The sequence below is a fragment of the Hemicordylus capensis genome, chromosome 4 (assembly GCF_027244095.1).
Source record: "Hemicordylus capensis ecotype Gifberg chromosome 4, rHemCap1.1.pri, whole genome shotgun sequence".
Classification (NCBI taxonomy): domain Eukaryota; kingdom Metazoa; phylum Chordata; class Lepidosauria; order Squamata; family Cordylidae; genus Hemicordylus; species Hemicordylus capensis.
This window is the reverse complement of record NC_069660.1, coordinates 74,911,945-74,927,915: the sequence shown is the minus strand read 5'-3', so window position 1 is coordinate 74,927,915 and position 15,971 is coordinate 74,911,945. Positions and strand designations below refer to the sequence as shown.

The window sequence follows — 15,971 nt, the reverse complement described above, 5'->3', positions numbered from 1 at the left end:
ACTTCAACAATTAACCAAAAATCAGCCCTCTGCCCAAATCCTTTGAAAAAATTCAGGTAGCTTCCCTGCCCCTAACCGGCACTACCACCAACCCCACACTGCTCTAGGCCACCCCTTTCCCCGCGACGTGAAGTGATACACCCTTCATTATATCTAATGGGGGAAAACCTTAAAGACACGTAAACTTCAACAATTAACCAAAAATCACCCCTTTGCCCAATTCCTTTCAAATAATTCAGGTAGCTTCCTTGCCCACCCTAGGAACTACCAGCCACCACACTCCACTCTACGACACCCCTTTCCCCCCGACGTGAAGCAATACATTTGCTGCAATCCTCATTATTCTCTATGAGGAATTCAAAACTACTTTAACAATTCACCAATAATCAGAGGAGTGTCCAATTGCCTTGGGATTTTTTGGGTGGTAGGCACCCTTGCCTTTCTACCACCCACCCCGCTTTTGTGCCCCTAGGTGCTCCACAATAGGGGATATGGACTGGTTCGGGTCCCATTATACTCTATGAGAAAAATAATTAAAAATATTTCAAATATTCATAAAAAATCATAGGGGTGTCTGATTGCTTCAGGGTTTGCATGGTTGTTGGCACCCAAGGGTGCTACACAATAGGTAATAATGGCTTGGTTCGAGTCCCATTATATCCTATGAGAAAAAAATAAAAATATTTTTCAAAAATTCATAAAAAATCGTACGAGTGTCCGATTGCTTTGGGGTTTGGATGACAGGTACCCCTGGGTGCCAGCTACCATACTACCAATTTTCAGGTGTCCGAACCAGTCTGAACCGGTCTGAACCAGTTCGAAACGAACCACCCCCGGTTCAGTTCGAATCTGAACCGAACCGCTGAACCGGAACTGGTTCGGATCCAAACCGGTTCGCACATCCCTAGTGAATAGCCTCAAAAGTTCATTTTTTCTTTCTTTGTAGGCAATGTTGCTCTCTCCCATCTCATGTCAACCTCAGCCCCACAAACCTTTCCTTAATAACCATGTCCTTTGACTTTTAGTGCAGGTACACTGATGTGTTGTGCATTTCAAATAAATGCTGCTCTGTGGAGAAACTGTTAAACAAGTTATCCAGGGGCTTAGCAAGTTTGGAGTGGGCCCTGTGACAAGAAGAGAAGGTGAGCCCCTGGGGCCCTTGTTTGCTTCTTCTCTCTCCCTTCCCTGTGTGTCTTTGCTGCAGAAGAACTTGGAGAGGATGAAGAACAAAACATTTTCAGAATGCCCTTCCTCTCACTCCTATGCAAATAATATCACACAAATCCCACACTCCAATCAGGATCCAGCAGTTTACCCATGAGTAAGGGAGCCAGGAGGGGAGATCAAAGGGCCCATAGACATTTGTCCACACTTTGTTCACTTATAGTAATTATAGCTATAATTATAGCAATTATAGCTCTATCCCTAGGGCAGTGGTATAGTGATGCAGGGATGGGCAGGGAGGGATGCAGTCCCAGTATTTTTTCCGCTCCAATGTCTCAACAGGGACACTAAGCCCTTGGCTTTCTTCATGGTAATAAGGTGCTGCTCTTGCTATTCTGACCATTTATTACTATTCTTCGTGTTTTAGGAATATAGGAAGCTGCCTTATACCGAGTCTAACCCTTGGTCTAGCTAGCTCAGTATTGCCTACACTGACTGGCAGCAGCTTTCCAAGGTTGCAGTCAGGAGTCTTTCCCATCCTTAGCTGGAGATGCTGCCAGGGATTGAACCTGGGACCATCAACATGCAAATCCTATGGTGGACTAGTGTCAGGACATCCTAAAATGAATGACAAGGAATGCCTACTGAAATGCACTGGTTCCTTCTCAATGGCCATAGGCATGTACCTTATTTCTGAATGCCCATTTGGAAGGAACCAGAGTATTTCACTGGGCATTCCTTCCTAGTCTTTGCAAAACGACCCAGGCAATATTGCTGGTCCATCAATGGTCATAGGATTGCACAGGTCAACTCCTTTAAATACCTAGGAGTGGTTTTTCATTCATCAGGCTCACGCAATGCCCACCTCAAATCTACTTTGTTGACGGCACAGCTAACTACGAACCTTATTACATATTTTCATTTCTCGAGGGGGGCTTCTTATATCCCCGCTGCAGTTAAACTATTTGTATCTAAAGTCCACTCTCAAGTGCTGTACGGAGCCCAAATAGGACCTGTTAGCAACTTTACGGCTTTAGAAGCCCTGCAGTCTAAATTTCTGAGATCTATATTGTTAGTCCCCCGATGCGTGCCTAATGTTGCATTAAGACGAAAGGTGGGTATGATTAGATTAGAAACTTGTTATTGGAGGAATATCATATTATTCTGGTTAAAATTTGTCTTCTCTTGTGTAGGATTGTCCCCCCTTATTAAGACTGATTGTTTCAGATTTAAGTGGAAGACCCAAATTATTGACAAATTGGCTCATTATGGTTTCTCTCAGGATGAGATTATCAAAATGGGATACTGTATGATTGAGCCAGGATTGAGATCAAACAACGTATCATGGACACGGAACTGCAGGAAGAAGTTGCTTCCTTGCCTAAGAATGTCTTTTTTTGGGATCAAATGTATTAGATTAAACCAGCTAGCTATTTGAGTCTAATTACCATTCCTAAATTTAGACATGCTTTGACGCTCGCCCGTCTAAATGCGCTTCCATCTGCTGTTATGGAGAGAAGATTTAAAGGTACCCCTTTCTCTGCTCGACTTTGCCCTTTTGGGTCTGGTCAAGTGGAGACAAGTGCACATGCCATTTTATACTGTAATTTCTATAGGGATGCCTGCTTAAGATTAGTGTCCCCTTTGCTGCAACGTTTTCCTGGGCATTTGGATGACTTCTATTTGAAGTATTTACTGTCCAGTCTTGATGACGACCTAATTTGCAAAATGGCAAGGTACTGTTATATCATTTGCAACATCCACTTAGGTTTTCATTAATGTTTTGCCTTCTTTTTCCCGTGATTCCTGTTTTATGATTGTAATGGAGGGTGCTCTGCTCTCTTTGGCTTTCAGTAAGATCTATCTGGAGTTCACCACAACTGTCTTAATTTTAACCTGTCAATATTGTGTTACAATCTGTTTGATTTATTATGCTGAGTTTTTTGTAAGTATGTATGTTTTACTAAGTATTGGTCTATGACCACAATAAAGGATGACTGACTGACTGGGCATTCCCTGTCATTCATTCCCTAAACATTCTAGTACATTCCTTGACTTTTTGTAAGTGAAAGTAACTGGCCCTATCCACCCCCAGCACAGTACCTCCAGTGACTGTTGCTGATGTCTATCTTATGTTTCTTTTTAGATTGTGAGCCCTTTGGGGAGAGGGAGCCATCTTATTTATTTAGTTATTATTTCTCTATGTAAACTGCTTTGGAAACTTTTGTTGAAAAGTGGTATATAAATATTTGTTGGTTTTAGTAGTAACAGAAACCCCCAAATTATTGCCTCTATCTAAGTAAGGGGTATGGCCATTGGGATTGGTGTGGCCATGGGGCATGGCTATCAGGGTGGGTGTGGCCATGGGGGCTGTCATGAAGAGCGCCTGCACTTCTGAATTTGCAACTACATCACTGCCCTTGGGGTAGCTAATCTGAAAAGCCTAAAACCATAGTCTGGTAATAGCTATTTATTTTTCAGCATCAGAAGCTTGACACATCATTGGGTCACAGCTCATAAGGGGCTGTGGGCAATCAGCTGTTTATTCCCAAGTGTGTGAGCAAAAGCTGGCATCAGGCTAGAGAAGACTGCTTGAGTGTACAGAGATACCTGATATCCATGTGCCCCCTTTGAGCTTGGAGCATCACAATGAGCAAATGACTGGGTACTGCAACAGGTGGGAGTTGTTCTGCTCAGTTCACCACAAGCCCAAAGGAGGAAGGAGGAACTCTTTTTGGCAGACACTATGCAACCTACAGGCCAGCCACGTCTCCTTTGCCTGAAAGTCCAGACACCTTTATCTGTCTTTCCTCAGCAGGAAGCAGGCAGTAAATCTCTCCATCTTTCAGTAAACATGTCACCTGCAACCATCACCTCAACAGCATGGCTGTCAACAAGACAGATTCACTGTGTGACTTGTTTACTGCTCTAATCTTTCTCCAGTCAGTTTTAGTTGGAAATAGCTGAAAGTACAAGTGCCCACACAACGGCAGCAGGAGTGGACTACTGGTCTAGAAGTTGTGTGTGTGTGTGTCAGCCAGTGGCAGTCATCAGTTGACATCCAGACACAAGAAGTGCTGATGCACAGAGTGCTGTGCTGGTGCTACGGGGGGGGGGGGGATTTTGTCAATCTCCCCTTCCCTCTGAAGCCAGCTATAACTCCTGATAACATGTCTCCAAGGGCTGTGCCCCTAGGACCTCGTTAAGTGGTCTGAATCAGTCCAAATCCAAATCAAATCACGTACAAATCGAATCCAGAGTGAATGGGGCGGGGGGTAGATTTGGACATAAAACAAATCAGGGGTGATTTGATTTGGGCACAGATTGAATTTAAAAAAATCAATTTGTGCACATCCCTACTATCTAGTCCAGCATCCTGTTTCACACAGTGGCCATGTCAAGACTAACTTAAATCCCCTTAGTCTGAATATCCTTAAACACACACACACACACACACACACACACACACACACACACACACACACACCTTGTTAACAAAAATGTCGGCCAAGTGATTTGCATAAAAAGGGAAATGAGAAAATTGTTCCTTGCCCTTAATCGGTTTACAATCTAAAAAGAAGCACAAGGGAGACACCAGCAACAACCACTGGGTTGAATCAGGACAGTTGTTTTCCACCTGCTAAATATCAAATACCTCAACTTTAAAAGGTATCCATTTGCCCATTTAGTTGGGGCTGTGCAAATTACTATGAACCCTGTGCATCTCGGGACTATAAAGCCTCTGTCAACTTGGATTAATGCATGTTACTTCCTAAGTGATTTTTGTACCATATAAGAAGAATAAAATAAAACTAGCTGAACCAGGCACAGACCATCTGCGCCTCTAATCCTCCCCCAGATTTCTCCCCCCCCCCCCGAGCCCACCTGCCAGTCGCTGCTTTCTTCACCCTCCCCCCTCCCACCAGCCACTGCTTTCACCCGCCCACCCCGGCTAATTTCTTCTGTACACCCACCCACCCTGCCGCTTTTCTCTCCCCCCATCCACCCGCCGTCACTTTTCTCCCTGCCATCTGCCTGCTGCCACTGTTCTCCTCCCCATCCGCCCGCTGCCACTGTTCTCCTCCCCATCTGCCCACCGCCACTTTTCTCTCCCCCCATCTGCCCACCTCCACTTTTCTCCCCCATCCGCCCACCGCTACTTTTTTCTCCCCCATCTGCTCGCCGCCGCCACTTTTCTCTCCCCCCCATCTGGTTGCTGCCGCCGCTGCTTTTCTCCCCCCCCCCCGCTTTTCTCTCCCCCCGCATCCATCCATCCATCCACCCGCTGCTGCTTTCTTCCCCTTCTCTCCTCACTCGGCTGGGCCTCTTGCCAGAATTCTCGCAGCATATCGCGAGAGTTCTGCTGCCAAATCCTGGGCACACATGCCGGCTAAGAGAATTATAGATATAGATAAAAATGGGGGGAATTTGTAAAGTAGGCATTGTGCTTGACACTAACTTTAGTACACTCCACGGCTGAGAAACCAGCAAATTGCTACTTTGTACAAGGTGCCTGTACAAGATCCTAGGTCCATGGATTATTTGCAGCCAAGATGAAAATATAAATTATGTGGCTTACATAGAGTAAGACAGAATCACATACCAGTGATGCATAAGTAATGTTTTATGTTCATATGGGGGGAGGGTTGGATATTAGATGGGGAGCAGAAAGTGGCCCAGTGTTCAGGCTGGCTGGGGAGACTGGATACAAAGGATAAATGGAAAGGGGTTCATCCCCCCACCCATCATAATGAAACTCTGCCTCTGATGTGAAGTGACAGAAGCCCTGGTACTGGGAACCTCTTGCCTCAAGCATCAATTAAAATATTTCACTCCATAAAAATATCTAGCCGCATGGGAAATACAGTGCAAAATTGTTGTTAAAGGGAGGGGAAATAAACCCAGAGGAACTGGCTGCCATGTACATGATACCAAGTCTTCAAGCCAAGAGTACAGAAAGTGACTGGGACCGCTCCTTTATCTCTGTGTTGTCACATCTGCTCTCCCTCCTCACCGGACAGTGTGCCTCTGTGGAAATCATGGGTGCCACAGCAGCTCAGAGGAGAAACAGAGAAAGCAACAGGGACAGGGCAACATACCTAGATGGTTGCCCTCTTTTCCTCCTCCTGATCCCCCTTTGCTCTCCCACTCAGGATAGATCCAAATTAGCTGCTGAAAAACCTTCTCATTGTCACTTGTCACTGCATGGGGAAAGAGGCTGCAAGTGCAGACATTAGGAGCCCAGTATAACCATCCTTTCTTTGTCCTCCCTCTCCATATGCCCTTTAATTATAGCATTAAATGCTGCCAATGGGTTAGCATCACTGAACAGGCAGGGATTGCATCGTCCAGCAGAGGCAAAATAAAAAGCCTCCCTAGCCAAGAAATGCCAAGGAGCTAGTGGGAGTGTGGGTTATAAAAGCTAATTAGGAGGGGAAAGGAAGCCAATCAGGTCTAGAATGGACAACAAAATGCAAGTGAGTGTTTTGGACATACTTGTAAATAGAAGCCAAAGTTGATGGTAGAGCTGAAAAGAGATGCATCTTTTCCTTCATGAGAGATGCATCTTTGCATTCTGAATAAATGACTTATCCCTTCCTTTGAGATGCTGTTTGAATTGGACATAAAGCCCATTCAATTCCCAATACTCAGGGCATGTGCCTATATGCTAATTATTTTCCCAGGTCAGTTTGCATTAAAAAATTCTTACACTACTTCTGGAAAAAGCACAGGCTGGGGCTTTGGAGAATCTCTGATGGAAGAGAATTCCAAAGTTGAAGGCAACCACAGAGAATACACCATCTTGAAGTTCTGACTTGGCGGATAGATGGTATGTTTAAAGCAGCATGTTTAAATGTGTGAATGCACAAGTACTAGCAGAAGAGAGAAGTGCTGAGTGTCGGAAAATAGCTCAACTTATATAGCCATATTATGTAGCTTAGTCTGGCAAGCAAAAATGCCCAAGTGAGGTCTTATAAATCAGGGCTGCACAACGTCTACCCTCTTGCAGATGCTGCATTACAACTGCCATCATATCTGGCTACTGGCCACTGTGGCTGGGATTATGGGAGTTGTAGTCCAAAAACAGCTGTAGAACCAAAGTTTTGCAGCCCTGGTATAGGAACATAGGAAGCTGCCATATACTGAGTCAGACCACTGGTCTATCTAGCTCAGGGTTGTCTTCACAGGCTGGCAGTAGCTTCTCCAATGTTGCAGGCAGGAATCTCTCTCAGCCCTGTCTTGGAGATGCCAGGGAGGGAACTTGGAACCTAGATGCTCTTCCCAGAGCAGCTCCATCCCCTAAGGGGAATATCTTACAGTGCTCACACTTCTAGTCTCCTATTCATATTCAACCAGGACTGACCCTGCTAAGCTAAGGGGACATGTCATGCTTGCTACCACAAGACCAGCTCCCCCTTCTTTGTGTGCAAGGGAGCCAAATCATGAGTTATATGGATGTGAAAAATATGATGGTTAACAGCATGTGTGAGCTCATACCTGTGTGTGGGAAAGGGCACACATGCAGTCAAGTGGTTATACTTGTGCACGTGTATACAGCCCCAATCAAGTGCCGTTCTTTGCCAGAGCTATATGGCTTCTATTCCTATTGCCACTTTTATGTGGATCTCTAGAATAATGAGCACGCCAACATTCCCAGCTGAGGGCAACGCATTAAATGCCGAGTCGGTACCAAGCCGAGGGAGCTGGAGCGCTTCCTGGCTGTCAGTTCCTGTTTCGGCACAGAATCAAAGACAGCAGCACAGCAATAAGGGACGAAACTGGCCTGATCTGAGAGGCTGTAAGAGGAAACCAAATGAAACATTTTTAAAGCTGCCCCAAGTAATATGAATGTCTTGAATATTTTATATAATCGTCTGGAGGGGGCTGGGGGTACATTTCCATGGCACTGCATCTCTACCCAACATAGCTCTATAACCTGTCGGAATACATTTTTAAACAAATCATTTTAAATGTGTTTTCTCAGGGGAGCAAAGTGGTGGGGGAAGAATACGGAGAGAACTGTTGCTGAGATAGGTCTGGCTGATGCTGTGATGGCATAATGGAAATTTACGAGCAAATGAAGAAAGAATTAGTGTGGCATGGAGAGAGGAACAATGGTAAACAATCCAGAGGAAAACTAATGCACTGGCAGGAGATGCATGTTGATCAGGGGAAACAGCAAAATCTAAGGAGAGAGAATGGAAATGTACCCAAGGGGGGCCAGAGAATGGGCCCAGTGAGTCAATTCAGTTAAATGTCGGTTTTGGTGTTACTTAATGTTCTCAAAGACAATGAGGCATTTCGTTGCCTCATCCACATACTTTTGCATTTCCCCTCAGGACCTTCCACAACCACATTTATTCCTGAGCCGTTCCTCCTGTATCCAGAGTCATAATGAAAAATGATGCCCCAGCTCCCAACAGTTCCACCAATGTGCTTGGCCTTTAGCACCGCCTTTGTGCTACACAAGATCTCCAGAGACACCCCAGTCTTGTTCTATGGCACAACTGTTCTCTCACTCCTGCCCTCTACTTCCACTCGTGCAAAGCAATTCATCCTTCTCCAAGACATCCCCTGATATTTCAAGTCTGTCACTTCACCCACTAGGCAAAGAGCAAATTTGGTGAACAATACTGTGGTATTGCAACAATTTCTATAGTGCTTCAAATGTCCAAAAAGCTTCATGCAAGTGGCATAGCAATTCTGGCAGTGGCCCGTGTCTAGATTTTTTTGGCCGTCCCCTTGCCACCATCACTTACCCACCACAGCCTGCCCACTAGGGGTGTTCCAAACTGGTCTGCAATGGATCCAGCCCGCAGCAAACCAGGCCGGTTCAGCTGGGTTTGCAGACCAATTGCGGACTGGACTGGCCCCAGCAAAAGGGGTCCAGTCCACAATTGAACCAGACCAAAACTGGTTTGTCCACAGACCAGTTTGCTGGTCTGAGTGCCTGTAAAGAGGAATCTGGTGAAGATTCCCCTTTGCTTCCAAAGGTAATAAAAGTTGGGGGGAGGGTTCAGAGAGAAAGAGGTGCTTTTAAAACTGAAAGAGGCTTACTGGCAGGCCTTTGCGACACTCCCTCTCAACAGTGGCATGCGCAGAGACCATTTGCATGCCACCGCCGCTGCTGAGGGGGTGGGCAGGCCTGCTAGTTAACACCTTCTCTTTCGGTTTTAAAGGCACCTCTCTCTTGCTACTCCCCCGCCACCTTCTATTACCTTTGGAAGCAAAGGGAAATCCTCACCGGATTCCCCATTACAGGCGCTCAAACCAGTGAAGTGGTTCAAGCTGGTTTGGTCAGACAGACCAGACCAGCTGGTCAGTTTGACCGAACTGGGTCACGGACCATAGTCTGATCCAAATTCGAGCCAAAGTGCTCAAACTGATTCCATGCATAACCCTACCACCCACCTGCTGCTGGCCTCCATGGCCCCACTCGCAGCCGCCACCAGCTGTCCCCCTGCCCATCCACGGCTGGCCTCTGCAGCCCTTGCTCATTGCTCCCTGTTGTCTCCCATTATACTGCCACAATGAGACAAAATGATGTCACTGCCCCAGCACTAGGGTGGCAACGTCATTATGCCATATTGTGACAATATAATGGGAGGCAACCAGCAACAATTAGTGGAGGCCATGGGGTGGCAGTGGTGGAAGCGCAGTGGGCTGCAGCAGATGAGCAAGGCAGCTTCCCCGAGGCCCACTTGGCAGCCTGTGTTCAGAGCACACATTTGTTCAATTGTAGATCCACCCCTGCTGGATCCACATAAACTACCTCGTTCCACAATATTTTCAATAACACCATGTGGTAGGTCAGCATTATCATCTCGATATTGCAGATTGGGGGGCAAGTCTGAGAATAACTTGCCCAAAGCCATCTAGCGAGTTTATGGCAGAGGTGAATCTTATTCCAGAGATGTCCTGGTTCATTGCTCAGCTTTTTAGTTACTAGCTCAGTGCACTTTCATTCCAGTCCCAATTTCAGTATACGTTCACCTCAGTCCACTTTGTTCCAGGTGACTGCCCTAACTCCAGAGTTTTGTCACTAGAGTTTTCTCTCGTATCCACTAATGTTGATTGTGCAATACAATTGGTGCTATGGAGGATGAGATAGCATGTTCTCTCTGCCCAACAACCAGTCCCAGTGAGTCCTCCAGAGAAACCTGTTTATATACCTAGCCCATGAAAGCAAATGATATTCCTTGTGGGGACATCCATCTCTCTACACGAGCCTGCAAGTTCCAAAATGGAAGATGCTTATAGTCACAGTTCAGCTGGGCAGTGGAGTACCTCTTGTTTACAAGGCTAGGAGTGGAAGGATAGTCACTGGCTGTACACCTCCACCCATCCCATGCCCCTCCCACCTGCTTACAGACTCTTACTTGTACACTTCTTGATGGCGCTTCCCTTCTTGAGAGCATGGCGGCTCAGCTTGCAGTGGAAGTTATCCTCCCAGAATTCAGCAAACCAAATGTTCCGACGGTTATTGTCCAGCGTTCTGCTGGAGAAATAGCGATCAAAACCTGGCAGAAAGACAGATGATGGAATCATGAAGCCTTGGTGTCAAAACATGGGAGCTGCTGCATCTGACAAAAGGAAATCTACCAGTTTCAATGCCTACAAAGATTAAATCATGTTGTGTGTGTTTTCAGTTACTGGGGAAAAATCATGTCAATAAAAAGGAAAGGATTATTGTTTTGTATGGAAACAGGACTGTTTGCTGAAGGCTTATCTGTTGACTTAGGTGAGGACCTCTGGAATCTTTTATCCAGCAGGACAATAAATAACTTGAATGGCCATTTCAGTCAGCTCTGTCCATCCAGAGTATGAATGTTTTTGCAGGAGGACACAGTTCTGAGCCATATCCTCAATTCATTTAAGCTACCCTTTTAATGATACTTTACTAACTGAAAATGGTTTGATGATCTGGCTTTCTCAAAAGGTGAATCAGGAGGAGGAAAATCTATAGCTAGATTTATGTGGGCTTAGTCAATCCTTTTTGAGTTGCTTGTTTTCCTAGCAGAATCCCTGGATACTCATTTGGTAATATAGTCACCACATTCTGGAGGGGGGGAAAGCTTATTTTATTGTTACACAGGTACCCCACTGTTTGTCCAAAACATATTTCGGAAGCTTCCATATATATCTCAAGTGATCTCCCATCCAGGCATTGTTGAAGGTCAGACCCACTTCGTTTCAGCAATAGAATCATGCAATGGGCCCTCAGTCTAGTCATAAAACTGATATATTTTAAAATGCTAGCCATTAATAGCATTTAATCACATATTTCCTAACAGCCTTCTGCAGATACATGGTCATTACAGTGCAGAATTGTGAGTCATCAAATTCAGTGCCCTGCACTGAAACAAGAAGCTCCATATAATTTAGTCCAACCATATAGGTTTACACTATCCAGATTATAATGTGTAGAACAAACAGATAGCTGGGAGAACTGAAATGCATGATGGCACAAGTGCTCCAGGGTAAGGCAGCCACTGATAGCAGCTTCCCTCCTGAGGTAAATAGTAATATTGGGAGAGTGACTTTTGAGGAGACTATGGCACAAGGGAAAGAGTTAAAACCTCCCCACATGCCACAGTCCTGATTTTAATCTCTCTCTCTCTCTCTCTCTCTCTCTCTCTCTCACACACACACACACACACACACACACACTGCAATTTAAGTACACACATGCAGGTTCAAACTATATGTTGAATACAGTAGGTTTGTTAACACAATCATCATTTGGGTAGGACAAGCACCCTACCCAGGTTCAGGAACTGTGCATGCTCCTGTTTTGTGATAGTGTGTGAGTAAAGTGATAGTAGGTGCAGAAAGTGATAGTCTGCAAGGCTCATGCTAGATAGCTCTGTCCTACCCAGCAACTGTACCCAGTGCGCTGAAGAAAAGCCCTCTTATCCAGCAGGAACCTCACAGATGAGCACTTCCCACGCCTTCTACCTTGTTTTTTACTCACACACAATCTGAAAACAGGAGTGTGCACAGCTCCTAAACCTGAGTAGGATACTTGTCCTACCTAAATAATGATCATGTAAACAAGCCTAGAGTGTTGTCTATTTTTGAAGTACAAGTCTATGAGATCAAGCCAAACTCTTCCACTTCCAAATCCAGGGACATTATGAGCTTTGGAGTCTGAAGTCAGCTGACAACAAAGAAAAATGTAACAGATGGCCCTGGGACACCCCTTTTAAAAGAAAAGCAAATGCATGTGGTAGATCTGGGCAGTGACTTCACAAAGTGATGTTGCGTGCTCAGAGCCAATCCCTTGCAAGCTCCCACAATATCAAAGGCTTAATTACATATGCGGATTTTAGTCATGCACAACACAAACCTAATTTCCTTAGTAGGAGTGGATGTCGGGGGGGGGGGTAGGGAAGAAACTGGAAGGATGTTGGCTTTGTGTCTCTCCCACTAGGGTTTCATCTGGCAGTGGCACAGCCTTATTAAATGAAAGGATCTTTTAATGGGCCTGAGGCACTTGACAGCTCTTTCCCTACTAATGAATGACACCTCTACAAATGAATCTTTGGCTGTGAGCTAAATCTGTCAATACTTGAACCTGAATGCAGTTTGGTCAAGTAGATAAAATCATATTAATAAATAGCTAAGGCCCCATCAGTGTGATGTGAGTGTTAACAACCTACAATGGATCTGTCTTAGACCCTTTGCCTCTCTCTGGATGACTTTGATATCACAGTTGTGCTGGCCACACATTTATTATAGGCCCTCTAGCTGCCATTGGCTTACCTCCTTTGATCCTAAGATGACTTACCAGTCTTTGTCTGGGATAGCTTAGTGGAGCTTTTTTGTCCTTAGAATCTGGGTTTTGAGTTTTATGAGGAACCTTTGTGACACAAATTCCCTGCCATCTATTTTAGTGCTTCATGGTCTTTCAAAGTTCACCTTGCTGGTACATATCAATTCAATGGTGTCATAGCTCCTCTATAAAAGATGGACAGATGAGCAACTCTACATGGCTGTATATGTGACAGTGCTCAGATAAGTCAATTTTCTCCATAGGCAGGAAGTGCAAAGTTGCAAAGGAGGCATTGTATAGAAAGTGTGCAAATTTCCAAATAGGCTTTGTCTGTTTTGCATAGGGGGCTTTTCTCATCAACTTCTTGGTGGACACTGACAGGCAGTGATTTAGAAGTCGCTTGACACAAGAAGCAAAGAGGAAGATTCCTCTTCATTGCTTGTCCACCAAGAAGCAGATGAGAGAAGATCCCTTATGAAAGACTAAAGAAAGCCTATTTTTCTGTGGGTTAGCAGGATAATTTCAGTAAGTTGTTAGGGTATTATGTACTGTATTTCAAGAACATCTACCACAGACATATTTCTGTGAGTCAGCAGAAGAATTCCAGAAAGTTGTATGTCAGAAACATCCATCCCAGAGAAGCCAAATATTTAGATTAGGCAAAGTGAGATGGGTTCATGAGCAATAATCACAACTGACATCCAAACTAAGGAAGCGTCAGTGCTACACAAGAAGCAGCAGTACAGTCACTGAGTTTCCAGCTTCTCAGCACTAGTGCTCACACAGGGGGTGAATGTAGATGACCTCTCTTTCCCCTGGAAGTGTTGTGTGCCACACAAAAGTATGTCCCTGAGGCATGTGTGATCCTCAGGAACATATTTTCATGTGGCACAGAGCATTCTAGGGGAAGGGATATGAATACGACTAATATTTATATACCACTTTTCAGCAAAAGTTCCCAAAGTGGTTTACATAGATAAAAATAAATAAATAAAATGGCTCGCTTTCCCTAAAGGGCTGACAATCTAAAAAAGAAGCATAAGACAGAAACCAGCAACAGTCACTGGAGGGATGCTATGCTGGGGACGGATAGGGCCCAGCACTTTAAAATGGACCTGGAAACGAAAAGGCAACCAGTGCAGTGACCATAAAAAAGGAGTAACACTATCAAATCTACAGCCACCCATGAGGAGGTGGGCCACTTTATTCTGGACTAGTTGAAGCTTCCAAATCATTTTCAAAGGCAACCCTAGGCAGACCGCATTACAGTAATCCAAAATGCATCTGAAGCAGCTTCACAAGGGTTGGCAGTCCACTGAGAACTTCTCCTGCCGCTCCCATTAGTTTCAAGGCTTGCAAAGGAGAATTTCTCAGTGGACTATGCCCACTGACAGGTTCAAAATCAATGAAGAGATCCAGGTGATATTTGAACACCACTGCTTAGAAGAAGATGACCTTTGAAAAAGCTGTGAAAAACTGCCAAAGGTGTTCTAAAAGCATTGAGAATAACATGGCCAAGTCTAGAGCACTGCTATACACCATATATACCAAATTGGTACCATTTTCACTGCACACATTTCTCAGCTGGGTTCAATTACAAGTTCACAAAACGAAGAAGGGAAAAGCTACTCAAAGCAAAAGAAACACCTTTTTAAAGTACTGGGGAAAGTATTTACAATAATGAGTCAAAAAAGAGAACAGATTGATGCAGATTAATGTGGGGCACATTTGCTCGGGGGCAGTGGAAAACTCTTCTGAAACTATGACCATTTATGTAAGTGGACCATTTATGTAAGTGGTGGGATGGAAGCCCTGCCCTTCTGCACATCAGGTCCATGGAAGCTCATTCATGCACAGCACATTTAGAACAAAAGATTGCTGGGTATAATTGTCTTCATTGTAGGGATGATGAGCTCAGGAGACTGAATCAGCAGCATACAGCTGTGCCTAGTATTCTTAGTTCTTTATTCGCCTTAAAACAAGCACATTCTATAGAACTGAACAAATGACTGAAAGTACTCAGTTTACCAAGCATTTTCATTAGGGCTGCACAACTTTGGCCCTCCTACAGATGTTGGACTGCAGCTCCCATCATACCTGACCATTAGCCATTATGGCTGGGGATCATGGGAGCTGTAGTCCAAAAACCACTGGAAAGCCAAAGTTAACCCTGATTTACATTGTTGTGCTGCTATTTTGCATCCTTTTGTTTCCCTAGCTACAGCTTCTTCTCAGTGCCATTTTCCTTCTTCTTCTTTGCCCTTGGTCTCATTTGTACACACTCATTTATATGATTCACAGGCTCCCATTGATGCAAGGGCTGCGCCAGGGCTGCCTTACAACTTCAAAGGCAGCCCTGATGGTGTTGTCATGAAGCTGCTGCACAGCGACTTGAAAGCATTTCCAGGCAGCTGCATGGTGCTCCTTTCCACTGGAAATCATGGAAAGGAGTTCTGCCTAGCTGCCCAGAAGTGTTTTAAGGTCTCTCCAAAGCAGTCCCATCACAACACTGTTGAGGTTGCCTTTGGAGTTGCACAATAGCCCTGGTACATCTTTAGTGTCAACAGGAGACTGAGCTCATGTCACTCGCTGCCATTCAACCTGAGCAGCTGGGGCGAGCCACACCGTTTTGTTTCCAGCTCTCCACAACATCATCACTTTAGAAGCCATGTCAGGGCATCAGCAGCAAGACCACATGAGTTGCCACAGACAATCAGCTTAAATGGCAGAGTGGATAAAGTTTGTATTTGTTTTTAAAACATATATCCTACCTTTCCTTTCTTAACAAGAGGAGTCCAAGACAGCCAACAAATATCATCAAAACATCCAATAAAACCAATAAAAATAACAGAAACAACAAAGGTAAGAACATCAGTGGAAAAAACAGTGGGGAAAACACAGGGCAAAGAAGAAGGAAAATATCACCAAGGACAGCACCACTGAAACCATGCAACAACAGCTGAAAACTGCTGAAAATTGAAGCACTTCTGGACACTCAGAATGAATGTAGAATGAGGAAAGTAGCTTTGAG

At 44.8% G+C, this 15,971-nt stretch overlaps 1 protein-coding gene across 5 annotated transcripts in view; it reads right to left on the bottom strand.

Annotated features, from left to right (window-relative positions):
• The window catches only part of GRM4 (glutamate metabotropic receptor 4), a 600,709-nt gene that overhangs the window by 127,748 nt on the left and 456,990 nt on the right, over positions 1-15,971 (bottom strand). For all 5 annotated transcript variants that reach the window (XM_053249246.1, XM_053249247.1, XM_053249249.1 and 2 more), the window contains one exon: positions 10,545-10,685. In XM_053249246.1, coding sequence (XP_053105221.1) covers positions 10,545-10,685 — 141 coding nt within the window. The remainder of the gene's footprint in view (positions 1-10,544; positions 10,686-15,971) is intronic.